A 19,072-nucleotide genomic window follows, 5' to 3' on the forward strand; every position below is an offset into this window, starting at 1 on the left:
CATTAATGGGATACTAATAATAGTTTATAGGTTAGGTTATGTAATTCTATGTGTCCTGAAAGTTAGGCCCAACATAATTGATGTACAGAGCTCAAATACAGGCCATGGAATTGAGACAGGACTGGTGTTGTGACAACAGAGTCTCAATGCAGCAGATGAGGTTAAAGGTCAGAGTGAACAACATGCAGAGAAAAGTGTATTAAAGAAAGTGCTTTCACGACCTGCTCATGCCAGAGAAGGACAAACGGATGGAAAAGAAATGTTTCAACATGATATGTAGATAGATTTATGTAAATGTATTTTGTACAGTGTGAAATGATCCATGATCGCCATGTGCTCAGCTGAGCAGGGTAACACTTGACAATATAAGGTCCTATAATTAGCATTGCATTAACTAACAATGAGCTATTCAGATTGTATTACATACATTACAGTATTTATTAATGTTAGTTTTAGCATTTTTAATTCATGTTAGATCAGGGGCCTTAAATAATATTAATAGATACAACTTTTGCACTAATGTATTAGTAAATGCTGAAATTAACATTAACTAAGATGCTGAGATCTACAGAGTAAAACAAAGAATGATCTTGAGAGCCAACAGACTAGTGTCTTTCCCTCACAAACTACATTTCCCATAACGTTCCTGGACGCAATCATCCCTGATTGCATCCACCTGTGTCTAATAACCTTTGGTCGTCTCAGCCTATTTAAAGGGTTAGTTCACCCAAAAATGAAAATTCTGTCAGTAATTACTCACCCTCATGTTGTTCCAACCCTGTAAGACCTTCGTTCATCTTCGGAACACAAATTAAGATATTTTTGATGAAATCTGAGAGCTGGATCACTACTCCATACTAGTCCATAGGCTTCTTGAGGAATTGAAACTTGCCGGCCTCGAAAAGTTATTAAAGACATCGTTAAAATAGTCCAAGTGACTTCAGTGGCTCAATCTTAACTTTATGAAGCGACAAGAAAACTTTTTGTGCACAAAAAAACAAACAAAAATAACAACTTTATTTCAACTATTCACTTCCTTCTCTATGCGCCTCTAGTCAGTTAATGTAGTGTGATAGCGTAGAGCTACGTCACACGTAGGCTCACTATTGGCCGACGCTGGTCATGTGTGTGTGATGCGTGTGACGTACAATAACAGAAGCTTATGCTATTATACTAGTAACCTGAATCGAGGCAGAGAGAGAAATAAACGAATAGTTGAAATAAAGTCGTTATTTTTGTTGTTTTTTGTACACAAAAAGTGTTCTCGTCGTTTGATAAACTTAAGATTGAGCCACTGTATTCACTTGGACTAATTTTAACGATGTCTTTAATAACTTTTCGAGGCCAGCAAGTTTCAATTCCTCAATTCCTTTCAATTCCTCAACCCTTTAAACCACGTACACTCACTCATTCTGTGTGAAGTCTTGTATGTTTAGTGTTACACTGCAATTCCAAGCATTCTCCCTAGTTCCATGTTTCTTGGTTTTGGATTTCTTGTTTGTTCTGTGGATTACTGTTTTGCTCGTGTTCCCTGGATTACTGTTTTGCCCGTGTTCCCTGCCTGTAATGTTTGTTTGTATGGACTGCCTGCCTGTGTTTGACCTTGCCTGTACTTTGGAGTACCCTGTTCAATCCCCGACAATATTTTGGGTAATCTCGAAAACCCGGGCAGACTCATCACGGAGACTCACTAGTAGCCTAGACTTGTTGTTTAACTACTGCGCTGTTACCGGTAGGTGTGGCCTCATAGGGCAGCGAAGCAAGTGCATTCTGGGAGTTGTTGTCTTTCATCCACATAAGCCAAAAATACATTTTCTGGCTTTTCTCAGTCTAGAAAGCTCCAAATTCAAAAACAATTTCACATTTCTTCTACATAAATGACCCATTTTAAATACACATTCATCTTCCCAGAAGTGAAGGATCCCTTTAAAGCTGTAGTATACGATGTTGAAAATCAGTCGAGAAAGCCTGAAACGGGAGGGACGTTTAAAAATCTCATCCCGCCTCTCCACACACACACACCCCTCCCCTCTGCTACGTGATCCCTCCCGGCCGGGAAACGAATTGAACAACGTCACTCATTCAAGTTGTGATCATCATACTTTCACAACATTGCTTAGTCGCTTCAATCACATCATATGTAAAATTGCCTTTACACACTTGAACTTAGTTGCTTCATCAACAATTCAATGACACGTTTGAGATCACGCCAACGCAAGATTAGCAACACATGAAATGTTCTACACTACCCACCACCATAACTATGATAATTAGTAGTATTGCGAAGGTTTTGAGTAATTGTTATAGCAGCATACAGCGCATCTTGTTTAAATTCCGATCGGCTCAAACAGAAACCCGCTAGGCATACTGAAATATAATCAAGCACTTCAAGAAATATATTTACTTTGACCCATGATAGGCGATGCTAAACAGCTAACATTCCAATGCCGACCGGCAGAATTAGCAAGTTGTCTGACTAATAAAAAGCTATATATGTAACACTTCACGCGACTCACGCCATTTACGAGTATAAATAAATGTTAAACGTTACCTGCTCAACCAAATGTAAGCAGTGTCAGCATCGGTATTCAGTCCCAGATCTCGCTGAAGCTTTCTCCATCGGTCAATGGTGGACCCTATATTTATTCTCCTCAAATTTCGGCATTCTTCACATTTTCTTGTAGGGGCAATCAGGGGACGCTTGCTGTTGTCTCTTTCGTTTTTATCCATCGCTGTTATGCTACTTAGCTAGCTACCATATGCGGTCAGCTGCTAACGCGCGCGATTATCATGACGCAGAAAGGGGGCGCGGTCGGGTGCGGTGGGGTGGAGACGCGAGCTCCAGGCGGAGTTTCAAGTGTAGCTGGTGATTGGATGAGAGCAGTTGACCAATGTAGCTTTGCGATCGCAAAGCTTTCATTGGTCAACTTTTATGCGGCTGTACAGCCAATAGAGTGAATGGATTTTTTTCGTTCTTTTTTCTATTTATATTGTTAGGGTTGTACTATATAACTGTAACCAGCATATAAACGAGGATATTAATAATGAACAATCTTTGAAATCGTATACCCTAGCTTTAATAGCCGTCCAAACACATCCCAGACATCTAGGCTAAAACAAGGCAAAATTTGGGCTGTAAGTGAAAATTTAATAGATGTCTAAACCATAGCCCAGACTATAAATTAGATAACAACGAAATTTAATCAAACACCTTGTAATCACTGTTTACTTTGCTTACGTGATGGAATATCATATATCTTGCAAGTTATTTTGGCAAAACGACATGTAACCAAATTCAAGGTTATTTTGGCTTGAAGCAGGTTGTAGCAGGAAAATTTGAATTAAAAAAATTGGGCCTGATGTGTGTGATTCAAGAGCTGTCCAGGGTACTGAATTATTGAATTATTGCGTCTTCTGCTTCGATGCAGCCAGGGTTTGGCAGACACAGACACACATACCTGATATCTTCTTCAAGTTACCAAAATGATAATTGTAACACATACTTTTAATTTTTCTCACAAGGGCACTTTAAGTAATTATCGTTACTCATTATCGACAAATATTTAGATGTGCTTTAACTCAGTGCTCTACTTTCACCCTTACATTGTAGTAAAGCTAAAATGATGGTCAGCTATGCATTGTGAGGACAGAGCGTTGCTCTGTAATCTTGTTTGTTAGGGTCTGACGGGACACAGTGTATAATTTAACTAGACATTCAAGTCAGCATATACTGATCATATGAACTCTAGTTATGGTTAAATCTACTGAGTAACAACATTTTATGATGTTAATTATTACTAAGGCTTCTGTGAAAAACAATCTCAAAAACATTGATAAAATAAAAAAGAAATACAAACAAAATAATAGTAAATTAGAAAAACACGATATGAAGTTATCCTTTTGTCTTCGATGGATTGGTGATGGATTCCTATATTCCTCACCATATCATCTGCAGTTAAGAAATCAGATACACATGCCTCTGTTTTTTGTGCTGAACACAACACAAGCTTTCAACACCTAAAGGGAATGACACAAGCATTCTTAGGTAACAGTCAGTTAGTTACTTATCTCTCCCCATGGCAGGCCTCTGAAGGCCATCTGGAAAGATAAATGTATAATATAGGCCTTCTGATAAATGCAAAGAGAAATTATTTAACTTTTTAGCAATGTAATTGGAAATAGCTAAGATAGAAATGTAAGGATTTAAAAGAAAATATTTCAGATTTTTTTGGTCTAGTCAAATATGCCAATTATGCCATACATTCATGTGAGATCTGTCAGATGTTCCTTTTATTGAAGCTCAAGATCCTTTTTGGGTGAAACATCTCAAATCATGTTTGAGACCTTACGTTCGGCAGGTTTAAGACAAATTTGTTGAGTTGAAGCAAAAAAGGGGACATACAAATATTTTTTTTTAAAAGCATCTTACATAAACTGTTGTACTTATATATTGCAATAGCCTGTTTTAAATGTGACGACGGATTTGCGTTATAGTTATGTATTCATGTTTATTCATGTGTATTCATCATAGACTGAAAAAGAATCAATGCATTTATCAATGTTTGCAATGCATTATTACTGCTACAAGTTTCACCCGCGTGTCTGTGAAAAGAGGAAGGATGTGCATGTGACGTCACCACCGGCAATGTAATATAATAACCAAAATGTCGGAGTTTTAAGGAATCTACTTGAAAAGTGGTTAACAAATGTTGAAATGTATGTCCGTATTCACATGGTGCCATTAAAACGCACGCTGATAATGTAATCTTAATGATGAGTGAGCTCATACTGGAGACAGAACTAGAATAAACCTGTTTTAGCCGGCCGGTATAGCTCCTATCATGCTTCACGTGCACGAGAATTTCCTCCCCACAGCTCCCACCGGCACGCGCATGCTCGTGTCACGGTCACACTCAGTCATGCTATGATCCCCACAGTCTTGATTATTCAAAATGCTGTTCATAAAATGATTGATTAACAAAACTTATTATGAAATACTTTTATTTTCATACAACTATATTTCATTTTAGAGAAGGCTAGTGATGTTGCGGTCAAATAACACATTATTTAATACAGTGCTGTGATATATTTGCACTTCAGACATATGAGCAATCTTGTTGGGATTTGTTTATGTGTTTAAACAGATTGGTGAGATAATCTAGCCAGTTCACCTAGTGCAATGCGCGTTCACGATTCAGTAGTACAGTCGCAGTAGCAGTCGCGCACGAGCTCGAATACCGGCTGAAGCCGGTATAAAATCTGCCAAGCTTCAGTGAGAGGAAACAGAGACAGGGAGCTGGCAGATAATACTTCATCTAGTATAATATCAGTATTTTTAAGTAGTTAATGCAGTCGAACATAAACTAGGAAACGATATAGTTAAATATATGTCACTCGGTTGTGACTACTAACGAATCGCGCTCTCCACAGGAGTGAATGCGGATGCTCAGGGCAGAAACGATGATCTCTGGTTAACACTTTAACAAAGAAGCCAGCTAGAGGAGAGCTGTTGGTTTTGTGTTTTCTTTTGAACATCCCGATTTTCCGCAGTTTTTCCCAACGTCTCGGTAAGTTAAAAAGATTTTTACCTGGCCAAAGTATAGCATTTGAAATGCCGTTTTTTTTCTAGCGCGTCGAAAGACAGATGCCCTTATTGCCATAAGTTAACGTTACTTATTGTGTCACGTGATGTAACTTACTATTATTTTATGATACTAAGCTAGGTAATTTATTGACGTAATTAATTAAATAATGCCGGTGTCATAGATCTTAATCACTGTCATATCCTAAGTTATATATATATATATATATATATATATATATAATGGAAATCGATGTCCCTGTTACACTTAATTTTCCGGGTTTAATAAACTTTAAAGTTACATACAAAATAGACTAAATTAAATTATGTTTTGTAATGTTCTATTTATTAAATGTCACCAAATTAGTGTTTTTATGCATTTTTGCATTTATTAAAAAAAAATCACTAAAGCCTGTAACAATTTTACACAATATTATTTTAGTTCTGTTTTTTATAAATAGTCAGCTCATTTCAGCAGTCATCAAGCTTGTTCACAAGGTCACAGACAAGAATATGTACCTTTAATTTCCCTAAGCTGATTGCTCACAGTAAAAAAAAAAAAAAAACCAACACATTCATCATGTTTTCAAGTTTGATTCTGACATAAAGCAGTGATATATAAGTGGCTGAATTGCTTACTTACTTTTTCATTAGTCTTCCAATTAAAGGGTTAGTTCACCCAAAAATGAAAATTAAGTCATTAAATACTCACTCCCAACACTCCCATGCTGTACCAACCCCGTAAGAGCTTCGTTCATCTTCTGAACACAAATGAAGAAGATATTTTTGATTAAATTTGAGAGCTGGGTCATCATAGACAGACACACACACACACACACACACACACACTTATATATAATAATATGTACACATATAATATATATACAAACGTTTGTAAGATATGATTATTAGCAATATAGGCATTTATATATATTTATATATATGAAAGTGTTGCTTGACTCTGGCACTCCCTTTTTCTATAATATACCAACAGTGGTTACATAACAGGGATTTTATGCATATGGATTTGTAGCACCTTGAAAGGTAAAATAATCCAGGAGACAAGGCAGATTAAAGACAAGCTTGCAAACAAAGCCCGCTGTTAAGTTGACAAGAGGACACCATCAGAGCCAGTGTGGAAATGCATCCTATCTAAAACTCTCTGTACTTTCACTTTGCTTACTTTTAAAGAAACGTCAGTGTCCATCATGTCAGGATTGATGTCAGCCCTGAAGGGCTGCACGAACCCAAATGTGTACACTGAGGTGCCAGATGGAGGCTGGGGCTGGATGGTGGCTGTGAGCTTCTTCTTCGTGGAGGTTTTCACTTATGGCATCATCAAGACTTTTGGGATTTTCCTCAAGGACCTCATGAGGGACTTTAATGAAACCAACAGCAGAGTGTCTTGGGTTGTCTCCATCTGTGTCTTTGTCATGGCCTTCACAGGTAATTCAGTCTAAACATTTAAACTGATACAGTCTTATAGCACTAATTGTACCTCACAGTGTGTTTACACAATACAAATGGTGTTTGCACAAATGGTAAGCTCTACAAGTGAAACATACCTTAATGTATGATAACACAAGAAGATTGTTTTCTGGAGAACACTTTTGCAGTTTTTCAAGTTTTGCAAAGCTAAACCAGTTTTCCATTGCTCCCTTTTGCTTTAACTCTCATTAAAACATCAGTAGAAGCCATTGTGTACTATGTTTAAGTTTCTTTCATCATCAATTCAGGTTTTATTCTACAGTGACCACAACTTAGAGTCTACATCAGATACACAACTCAGTTTTAGTTTAGGGAAGCTGATGGAAAATAGGCCATTATAAAAATACCAGGCATATCTCAAAAGACTAGGTACAACTAAAATTAAGAAACAAGCTGTCATCAGATCTGTGATTTCCCTGTATTTCTCTTAGGCCTTAAAGGGATAGTTCACTCTAAAATGAAAATTCTGTAATCATTCACTCATCCAGTCGTTCCAAATGAAGATATTTTGAGAAATCTCTCAATGTTTGAGAAATCTCACAACCATGGATGTCAGTGGACTCCAAAAATGTTTGGTTACCAACATTCTTCAAAATATCTTATTTTATATTCCAAGGAATGAATAAAGTCAAACAGGTTTAAAGCGACATAATGGTGAGTAAATGATGACAGACTTTTTTATAATTAGGTGAACTGTCCCTTTAAAACATATCTGGTCTTTCAGTGTGAAACTGTCAAACAGATCCTGACTTCCAAGCAAATCTTTTCATCTTGGCTTTTGTGCTGAGAGCGAGCTGAACTCTGCTGTGAAAGGAATGCCGGCAGTTGTGATGGCTGACTAGAGATTCACTCACTTTGCCCAGTGACAAAGCAGCACCACCATTTCATTCAAATGTTTTCCTGCTGACAGGGAAAGATCATTCTTGTTCAAACAGAAGCAGTCTGAGAGTGAACCAAAGCAAAACTGCGGCTGCTTGTGATACTGTCTTATGCCCAACATAAAAATGCTCACCGTAAATGGATAATTTAAGGAAGTGCACAGATCCACTGTGTTGTTTCTCAAAGTTTCAAACGTGTTTGTAATAGGCACCATCTTTCCCACAGCTCCTCTTTCCACTGTGATGAGCAACCGCTTTGGCTATCGGCCTGTCGTCATGTTAGGTGGGTTCCTGATTAGCCTGGGCACAATCACAACGGCCTTCACCAAAACCATAACTGAGATGTACATCACCATGGGAGTCGTTGCAGGTAAATAGACCTTCTGTGTGAGTTTATATGTGGGAAAGATATTTCGGGACCCTAATTGTTTCATAACAAAATATGTAAAGTTAATGAAAGTGGATTTATTCAGTATTTTAAATTTTGCATTGTGTTAATTTTATTGCCAGTGCTGCATGGTACTGAAAACATTTTTCCTCAGGGTGGAGTGGCATGACACTGTGAAAACTAATCATTTTTAATTTTTATGTTAAAGAAGAGACACTTTCCATGAATAGCATTTGTAATTTAATTGTTTCGTTCTTTTTGTTTGAAGAGGCTTTGTAAAATTCAGCTTTACCATCACAGCAATGGATTAAATTAGCAAATATATTTAAATAAAAAACAGTTATTGTAAAGTGTTTTACAATATCACAGTTTTTATTGTATTTTTGGATCAAATAAATGCAGTCTTGGGGAGAATAAGAGCCTTTTTTCAAACACATTAATAAATCTTACCAAGCCCAAACTTTTGAACAGTATTTTCTGTAATAGCAATAAATAATTACGTTTTCTGCCATTTACCAAGATTGATTTTTTATTTATTACTGTATTTCCCTAGCAAACATGATGTTCTTTTTTCAAAGACTCAGATAGGGATTTCAAGCAGTGCTGTCTGGTATATGACTTGTTATCCCTGACACCTTTAAGCCCCTTTCACACACATAGATTCCGGAAAATACACAGATAATGTGTCCCGGGATTGTTTAGTGTATTGTAAGTGCATTCACACACATCCTGTAAGGCCAGGATGTGATAACGCCTGACAGATGTCATTTTCTGCAGAGAACTCCTCTTTGTCATTTCTACATGAAGACGAGTCCATACTCCCCAGTAGCGCCACTGGGTTTGCCGAGCGGCTCGTTCCCCGTGTAGCATAGGTTTATAGAAAGGCCAGTGTGATTGCACCTGGCTTTTGTCCAAACAGGGCGCGTTCCTGGACTGATACCGGCAATGTTCCTAGCCTAGGTCCCCATCCTGGCATCGATCCCAGTACGTGTTTGTGTTCACACAGAAGGCACTCTATCAATTTTTCGCCAATTTCCCGGGATGAACACGCTGTGTGAAAGGGGCTTATGTAACACACTCTTATTTAACATGATGAATTTATATAGCGTTTTTTGAGGGGAATGATTTAATGTGGTGACATTCATGCGGTAACACATAAATTGACGTTGATGAGATTCAAGCAACATTATCCCAAAGTGAAATTGTCTTGTTTCAATTTCCTTCTTCAAAGAAAGCTGTAGAACACTTTAGACGGTAATTTAAATATCTCACAATGCACTTTTTTGCATTTTCAACACCACAATATAACACTGCATTTTATTAGAGTTAAAACTCTTAACTGAAAGAAACTTGCACTGATATATCTTAAATTATGTCAGTGCCTCAAGATCACCAATGTTTTATTCCCAAGGCATGTTCACTTAAATGTCCTAACTGAACTGAAGTCTAATCCTGGCTTAATGTAAGCCATTGTCTGTGAAACCAGGCCAATATGTTTGAATATTTCATTTTTACTAAATAACATATTCACACTCTAGGTAATCAGTCCACATGTCCCTCTTTCATTGATTGTTCCAAAGGGCTGATGTTTTCTACAAACAAAATTCGAATTATGACCACATTATCCTTTTGGGTTACACTTTAGTTTGAGGTTTTAATTCTCACTATTAACTAGGATATTGGCTGTTCATCAGTACTTATAAAGAACATATTAATGCCCTTTTCTGCATGACTATTTTCAACATCCCTTAATCTTACCTGATACCTAAAGTTAACAACTACCTAACCTACTAACTTGAGTTTATTGTGGCAAAAGTCATTAATAGTGAGAATTAGACGCTAACTAAGACCCTTTTTCCAGATTTTCCTAAAGATGCACTGCTAGCTTTCCCCAAAATTCAAAACACTCCCTTTCCGCCACTATTAGGTGATCCTAACCTTGCCGATCTTCTCCTTGTCTCTTTTTTTTTTTGTCTCTTTTAAATACAGTTTTCTTTCAGCCCTTTGTCAAGTTTGTCCCACGGAAGAGAGTGGCCTGGTTCTTTGCGCACCTGAGCCCGTTGTGTTGAAGAGACCAGTGGCTGTCATCTCCCTCTTTACTATTTATTTACAGGCCTGGGCTACTGCCTTACCTTCCTGCCTACAGTCACCATCCTGTCGCAGTACTTCAGCAAGCGCCGCTCCCTCGTCACATCCATAGCCTCCACTGGAGAATGCTTCTCCCTGCTAGCCCTCGCGCCAGGTATGATCGACAGGGTTGTGCAACAGATTCGTTTGGGTAGTTCACACAAAATACAAATTGTGTTATTTTCTCATCCTCATGTTTTTCATATGAATGTCTTTCTTCTGAAGAAGACAAAAAGATATTTTGAAGGATATTGGACTTTTGTTGTTTGGACAAAAAAATAGACATTTTTCAAAATATCTTCTATGTTCCACAGAAGAACGTCAGTCATTAGCCCAGCATGCATATAACATGATAAAAGCCTATTTAGAAGTCAAATAAATTTTGAATAGTCATAAAAGAGTTGAGATTATTTTTCACAGAAGGACCTGGTTAAAAACGTGTCTTTATTTGAATTCATGTTGCAGCTCTGAATGCACTGAAGGAGCAGATCGGCTGGCGTTACTGCTTGATCATTATTGGGGTTATGCAGGCCTCAATCATTGTCTGTGGGGCTCTGCTGAAGCCGATAGTCATTAAACCCGAACCTGCCACACCAGAGGGTTCCACATCCCCCCTTAAAGAACCTGAATCCAAATATGATCTGGAGAACGAATTCACACACACCTCTATTGGCTCTGTGGACTCAGGGGTCCAGTCCGTCACCTCCTCGCAGATCAACCTGTCTGGCCTGGAATCTACAGAACGGGACTCTCCAGAGAAAGAAGCACTTAGGAAAAAAGAGGAAGGAGAAAACATTGAAGACGAGCTACCAGTGCTACCTGAGACCGCAAGGGTCTCCAGGCCCAAGCTGTTGGACTTCTCCGTGCTCAAAGACGCCAGCTTTAACTGCTACGCACTGTTTGGCCTGTTCGCCACGCTGGGCTTCTTCGCTCCACAGCTCTACATCATTGAGCTGAGCGTGAGCCGAGGCGTGTCACGTGTCAGCGCCACCTACATGCTCTCGGCCATGGCCGTGGCTGAGATTCTAGGTCGTCTGTCCATGGGTTGGGTCCTCAATCGCAAACCCATTCGCAAGATCTACATCCTGCTGATTTGCACAGTGCTCCTGTGTCCGGTGCTGGTCATCTTCACCTTTGTAACTGAGTTCTGGGGGCTCATGTCCTGCTCCTGTTTCTATGGCTTCCTACTGGGCACCGTGGCCTCCAGCCACATCCCCATGCTGGCTGAAGATGACGTGATTGGCATTCAGAGGATGTCATCGGCTGTTGGTGTCTATGTCTGCATCCAGAGCTTTGCAGGACTGGCCGGTCCACCTCTAGGAGGTAAAAACAGCTTCTGACAACTAGCACACAGAACAGGGGTTTATAATATAGATGAAGATATGATGGGACCCCTTACTAAAATATAATAGCAGCTAAATATTTACATGCATGTAAAATAACATTTTAGCACGTGTCTGCATGTGCATGGAGTAATCAGAGATGCTAACGCTAACACACACACTCTTGAAGCTCCACCCACTGTGTCGGAAGCTACAGCTCATTTGCATTTAAAGGGCCGGTGCGTTTGTGCTAACCCTCAAAAAGTGACAACTTTAACATGCTATATAAAAATATCTGTGGGGTATTTTGAGCTAAAACTTGACATACACACTCTGGGGACATCAGAGATTTATTTTACATATTTTGAAAAGGACATTATACCACCCCTTTAACTTTGATAGCCCTAAAAAATACATTTTGTAAAAAAAAAAATTCTTTCCGATTTTTCATTGGAACCCTATAAACCTCTTCGGCCCCCTGAACTAGAATAAACTCGAATTTTGTTTACAAAGTTACTAAAGTTTTGATTTTGCCTCCACCACACATTTATGTTAATCTTGGTGTTTCAGGCTTTCTGGTAGACACGACTGACAATTACGGATCAGCCTTTTACTCCTGCGCAGCTGGGATGGGAGTAGGGGCTCTGTTTCTTGGACTGGTGCGTCCAGCCAAATCCGGATTCTGCCTTGGGAAGAGGAGAAGTGACCAGCGAACACCAGACAGAGACTCTACCTCACAGGGAAGTGATGATGGCACTGCTGACTTTGTAGAAATGGACATGGAGACAGACAACAGTCCAACAAAGGGCAAACCCTGGCCAGTATGAATACCGCCTCACCTCAAGAGTAAACATGCTCCTTATCTTATCCTCCACTTGAATGTCGTCCCAAAGGTCGCAATACACAAAATCCCTGTTCCAACAGGGCAAAACAGTCACAAATCAAATGTTTAATCGCTCTTCATTGCACTTATGCTGAACACCCAATCATAACCAAAACAAGTTTACATTTTTTTGTGTTACTCGTTATTATTTATTGAAACAGGGAACAAGACTCCTTTACATTCATTCTGTGGTAGTGCCCATACTATGGTCTCCACACACTTTTAGACAGGGCAAGAATAAACCTATTAAGCGTTCAATTCTATAATTCTCATTTACCAAGTCTGCTAAGTGCGAAGCTGACTATTTATTTCATATTTATATTGACCAAAAATCATCACAACGCTCAGTTCTAAGCTTTAACATCTAAAGGATGAAACCTCAGGCTGTTTTGCTGCTTACAGTGAGGCCATGATGCGTATTAAACTGCATCAGGTTGAATAAACCTCATTCAAAGTTAAAGCTGAGACAGGTACGAAGCAGTCAAGTGTTACACATTATTTGCTTGCTTGGGTCTATTGTTTAATGCAGCTTTGATGATTTTCACCACTTATTTCCAAACATTCACTATTATAGATGATGCAGATTGTGAAGTCTTCCATCATCAGACAGAACATGTTGAATGAGGGATGAATTATGCTGACAAATGTCAAAGGCCTCTGAATTCCTGCTCGCAGATGCTGTCTACTTAGAAACACATTCAAGGGTTTCTTATCAAGTGGCGAAAGAATGTCATGTCACCGCTGTAATTTGGGAGTTTGTGCCTTGTCCAAGAACTCTGCAGAATTGAGAGCTTGTGACTTGAAACAGGAAACTGAAGGGGCCGTTCACACAGAACGCGTTCTTGCGCTTAAAAGCATGAGATCCGGTGTCTCTCGGGGTGCGTTTTTAAAAAAGGTCATTTATAACTTGACGTGAGACACTGAAAACGCCACATGAGGCGGTGCAACAGTCAAAATGTCAGTCCAGTAAAAGTGACCATTTCATGGTCATTTTTAAATGGAATATTGCAGTATTATAATTACTTTTATGATTATCTTTGATCAAATCATTTCTTTTCTTCTCTGATGACATGTTTTACTGGCACAACAGAGTCACAACATCACAATCCAATCAATTCCTGACAAAGTCCCGCCCTACATTTTTTCTTGTTCAGGAAGCTATTTCACTCGAACATCACAGAATTGAAGAAAACACTATCACAACTTTGTCTTGTCGACTTTAAAAGCAACATAGTGGAACGCAAAAAACAAAACAAGATACGGTCTCGAGACGCGTAAACCGATGAAATGAATGCAGCTCAGAGACGTCCGTAACGAGCATCACAGTGGAGTGTGTTCTGTGCGAACTGACCCCAAACACATATAATATTGGATCAGTATATCATGACTCAAAAAATGGAGTGAATTTAAATGCAAAAAGAATTAGATATATTCTAGCATATGAAATGAGAGAGGTGTAAAGTCCAGGGGTCGGAAAGTAAAAGTCCTGCCATATGTTTATTCCACTCATGAACTCGGCCAGCTGCTTTGACTAATTAGTTCTCTCTCTCCTGGCTGAAAAACTGCTAATTAGCAAATCTAGGTGATTGGAACAAAATACTGTGGAGGACTTTTACTTTCTGAACCTGGACTTTACACTTCTGGAGAGGAGTCTGTCGGTAAATTCCATTACTTGAACTCTTATGTACCTCTTATGTTCTGTAAACGTAATTTGTCATTAATGTATTTAAACACTGTTTATTTGGGTTTTGTACTTTTTATGAGGTGTTATGTGCCCCTTTTTCTTTGATTTGTTCAAATCTTTTTTTAATGTAATGTAGACTTCTGCCTGTGAGATGCTGCACTTCTTCTGAATATTGCAATGACGGTTTGTTTAATCGTGTATAATAAACAATGATTTTTATAATCAGGATTTTTCATTCCATACTTTTCCTCTAAAATTGTCAAACCTTTCTGTAGCTTTTTGCAGACCATTTTTAACAAATTGATTATACACCATTATTTTGGGTATATAGTAGTCACCAGTAAATCTTATTTTCATTTTTTTTTTCTCCATTGGTTTTCTCAAGTGGTGACATGCATTTACAAGATGAGAAGAAACGTCAAACGCTTTATAACATGCACATATTAACCTCTGAAACATCAGTTTGATACTGTAATCGTGTTTTGATGTCAGTTGAATGATCACCAAACGGCCACTTGAAGTCTGATTTAGAAGATAGTTTGTGCCACTCGAACCAGCAACAGAAAGCAGCAAACACATTCGATGTGAAAATATGCGCCTTGAATGTATTCAGTTGTGTTCGGCAATCACTAAAGGATTACCAGGAAACACTCTGCTTGAAATTTCTGCTTTATGCCCAGCTGCACTACTTCCTGAACTTCAGCCAGCTCCTTGTTTCCTGTCTGCCATTTTTGGCCAAATTGATTAATTCAGGTGTGCTTGACCTCAGTAGTCATGGCAACAATAATCAGACACAACTGAATGGGCTCTATGCACGGCGTTATTTCCGGTGAAGGATTAAGGATGCTCGATAACTTCCGCCGATCATAGAGTCCAATGCAATACCGAGAATTAATATTGAATTTTATACTCCATGGTTATACTAATGAAACGTTAGTCACAAAAACAGATAAAACAGACACCCCTCGTTGTGTTTATGCTTCTTTTTAAAATTATATTAAATAAACATAACTATATATAAAATTACATCTAAACGTATGTACGTTTCGTTTCAAAGACGGGAGGACAGTAAATATTGAAGACTCTGCCATAATCCCGTTTTCTCCGGTTTTCCTCCGCTTTAATCTCCACAACCGGAAATGGACGAGCATCCTTACGTCAAATGCGGAACTTATGCGTGCATATAGCCCATTAATCAATTTGGCCAATAATGGCAGACAGGAAACAAGAAGCTGGCTGAAGTTCAGGAAGTAGTGCAGCTGGGCATAAAGCCAATTCTTTGATTATATATTTTAGAAAACTATAGGGGCAGTAGTCTGGAAATAAAATATTTTTTCCATACTTATCAAGACCTGGAAATGACTCAGGAATGCTGTATAATGGAGTCCTTGCTCAGTCATTTTTGACTGCCACTACACAGGTTTACTTGAAGCAGTCACATGACACCGTCACCGGATAAAGTGCCGAGTCATCTCGCTCTGCTGCGGAAGATAAGCACAGCACATGCAGTTGGAGGAACCTCTATGGAGTCAATAACGCCACATAGTTTTGCAAAATTCTGTGCAGTAGGGTGGAAAAAACTAGTGCCTAGTATGTGTGGAAACAGTCCCAAGCTAATAGCCATTCATAGTTTAAAGCTTGGTTACAGTCAAACTATTGTTTCGATGTAGTAGCTACACTGCTGGCTATGTACTTGAATATTTGTCAAAACAAAAGAGAAATATTACGGAAGCCCTGAACCGCAAGGTGAGAGAAAAAAAAAAAGAAAAGAAAAAAAGAAAACTTCTCATTATTTCGACTTAAGTCGTTATACGACATATCATGTTATAACGACTTAAGTCGTTACTACGACATCTCTCGTTATTTCGAGTTAACAAGTCGTTATTTCGACATAGTATCTTGTTATTACGACATGATATCTCCTTATACCTTAAGTCGTTATTTCGACATATCTCGTTATTACGACATAAATATATCGTTATCAACATAAGGGGCACATTCTAATATGCATTAAGCTACATTTAGCGTTCTTATAAGCCCTTACACAAGTACATAATGCACAGACACAACTGATTTTATTCATCTGCATTATATATTGGACATGAATTGGCACTAACTGCAGATAAAACTAAAATTAAACATTTCCTCTGGAACGCCTTGCACCACTGACTCTTGGTTTCTGGACAAATTATAATAATTGTATGTAGCAATAACATGTCAAATTTCTAATTATATTATGATTCTTGATAATGTTCTTACAAGGATGCTTGAGATTTAATATAAATGAAGCTCATTTATATAAAATCTGAAACATTCCTTCAAGAACAGTGTGAAAATCCATGATTTATAATATTATGAGTGTAAAAAACTATTGTTTGTAAAGTCCTATATTTTAAATGAAGAACTGACTAAAACCCTGGCTATATTTGGTATAACACTACAACCTAGTGTTCACAAAGTGGAATAGCACTTTCAGCATAGTCAAAATATTTGTAGAAATTAAAACAAGCTGCAGAATTACTCAACCGTAGTTAATCTGAGCCAAATAATAAGAATAAAAAAAAAAATCATCAAATGACAGTTTTTGCAAAATGATTTTATTGAGTCAATGATGAAGAATGAGGAAGCATAGGTTAGACTGTACAATGAGAAGCAGGTCTATATTCAGTACGGAGCACAACAGTCTTAATCTTTAGAAGGAATTATTTCGATGAGGACTCATAAGCATCCACATTAATCAAAATTCAAAAAACCTAAGTACAAGAAATGTCTGAGGCATCAAACTGGAGGCACTAAGAATCCTTCGTGGCAGGCATGCATCTTGCATAATTATAATCAAACTTGATTATCTGGGCAAAACTGAAAAGGGCAAATCAGCCACATCTGATCAGAATCACGTTAAGGAGAAAAGCTACAGTGAGAAAGACGATTCTTACAGGAAGAGCAGAGAAAACGTTTCTCTCTCTCACACGTCACAGTGTACGGAGGAGGAATACAGCTAAAGTAGTGTATCTATCTGCAGCGTCGCCCTTCCTTTAAACGTGTCAACCGTTAGGAGACGACAGAAACCGATGCGCTCCGATAGAGGCGTTGTGTGTGTCGGTGGGTGACGGCTTTTGTCCTCCACCTGTCAAAGCTACGCTAAACAGTGACATCATTTGCAAAAGCACTTGGGTTCACCCTCAGGACTCTCGCAAGCAGGAAGTCGTGGGACTCATAAACGTCCTCAAGTCGTTCCTCTGGGTTTTGGCAAGTGCGTAACACTTGCTTTATTAAGTTCAAAGGCAGATAATACAACGTTTTAAGACTCGGCATGCTAAAGCCAGGCAGAAAATACTATAGGTCATTCAGCATTCTCAAATGACACCGAAACTCGTTCGAATCAGTCAAAATCTTGTGCTTGGAACACGTTGAGTTTAAGTGAAAGTCGTATACTAAGACGGCAACAAAAGCTCCGCAACGCCCAGTTGGCTGGCATCGGGGGCCGTGAACGGCACTAGAAGACACAGGACACGGCCAGTGGAGCGTGAAGACGTAATACTTGCTTTTCACGAGCCTCCCGGGACTTAAGCCAGGGGAGTAAGGCAGAATTCGACACCAGACAAAGAGTCCTCTACTGCACTACAGCCATCTGAATGCATAGACGACATATACAGGCATCATTCCGCGCAAAAGCTGAGATGAAGCAGCCAAAAGCGCTAAAAGAGCAGCCTTGAATGGGCCGAACTGCCGGCAGGGAGTCAGTATCTGTGGATTTGTGGCAAATACAGCTATACATTTCAGTGTAGGTTACAAATCTGTTAGAAAAGAGTGAGGAGGGTGAGGTGCAGACTATTTACATAAAATACTTACTACAACGGTAGTATTCAGGGCGGACATGGCACTATACAAAGTAGCTATACACAACCGTTGAGGGAACGAGGTTCACATCGCAAGATCTATCCCTTTTGAGGAAAGTTGTTCGAATTATTGGTACCTTAAACACGTGGCACTTGTGAATACAGACGCTTTTGTTAGCGGGATCGGACCGAAAAGCCAGTATAGTTTGGTTGTGGATTTAAAAACAAAGCAAATAAATTAACAAGACACTGATTTTTTTGTTCCCTGATGGATAAAGAAGTTCTTCCAGACTCTAGCTAGGGCAGAGAGGAGGAGGAGGAGGATGTCTGCAGGCCAACGAGGAAATGTGATTTCCAGCCACTGATGGAGAGCTACAATAAGTGGATGTTCCTGAAGGCGAACAGTTAAAGTGGTCTACATTCAGCCCTGAGTTTATGCTGTATGCATACTGTATCTATCAGCTCGCCTAGCGTGGCTAACCACAGTTTAAGTTCAGTTTATCAAGTGGTATGAATTGTGAGCGTTGTCCATCAGCAGAGGAAAATCAAGAGTGTAAACGTTTTGGAACATAACTTAAGAAGTTTATCTGTAAATATATTCATAGATCTATATATATATATATCTATATATAAAAACTGATTCTAAAATTTTACAATTGATTAGACATCTAGACGTTAAAAAACACCAATCAAAATGAGGAGGGGGAAATTAAGGCCAGGCAGGTATCGACAGAAAGGCTCAGAACATGGTTCCTGTTAAAAGGTTAAAACAGCATTTGCATCTCATCTTGCTATTTGGTCAGTAATAAAAGGCTCAAACGTAACAGATCAAAGACAGTGCTAGAATCTCTTCCTGCTTTCTTCCACTTTTTGAGGGAGGAA

At 38.7% G+C, this 19,072-nt stretch overlaps 1 protein-coding gene across 1 annotated transcript; it reads left to right on the forward strand.

Moving 5' to 3' along the window:
- Positions 1–5,426: 5,426 nt before the first annotated feature.
- Positions 5,427–12,651, forward strand: slc16a6b (solute carrier family 16 member 6b). Its single transcript, XM_039686601.2, has 6 exons — positions 5,427–5,567; positions 6,773–7,027; positions 8,174–8,317; positions 10,449–10,577; positions 10,928–11,785; positions 12,355–12,651. Exons 2-6 carry the CDS (start codon positions 6,790–6,792, stop codon positions 12,609–12,611), a joined length of 1,626 nt encoding a protein of 541 aa, XP_039542535.2. The 5' UTR covers positions 5,427–5,567; positions 6,773–6,789; the 3' UTR covers positions 12,612–12,651.
- The last annotated feature ends 6,421 nt before the right edge of the window (positions 12,652–19,072 follow it).

Source organism: Pimephales promelas, chromosome 3 (assembly GCF_988280905.1).
Source record: "Pimephales promelas chromosome 3, fPimPro1.hap1.1, whole genome shotgun sequence".
NCBI lineage: Eukaryota > Metazoa > Chordata > Actinopteri > Cypriniformes > Leuciscidae > Pimephales > Pimephales promelas.

Coding starts and splice junctions, on each gene's coding strand:
- slc16a6b (XM_039686601.2), top strand. CDS start 6,790: ATGTCAGGATTGATGTCAGCCCTGAAGGGCTGCACGAACCCAAATGTG. Junction 10,578..10,927: donor CCTGCTAGCCCTCGCGCCAG/GTATGATCGACA, acceptor TTCATGTTGCAG/CTCTGAATGCACTGAAGGAG. Junction 11,786..12,354: donor GGCCGGTCCACCTCTAGGAG/GTAAAAACAGCT, acceptor TTGGTGTTTCAG/GCTTTCTGGTAGACACGACT.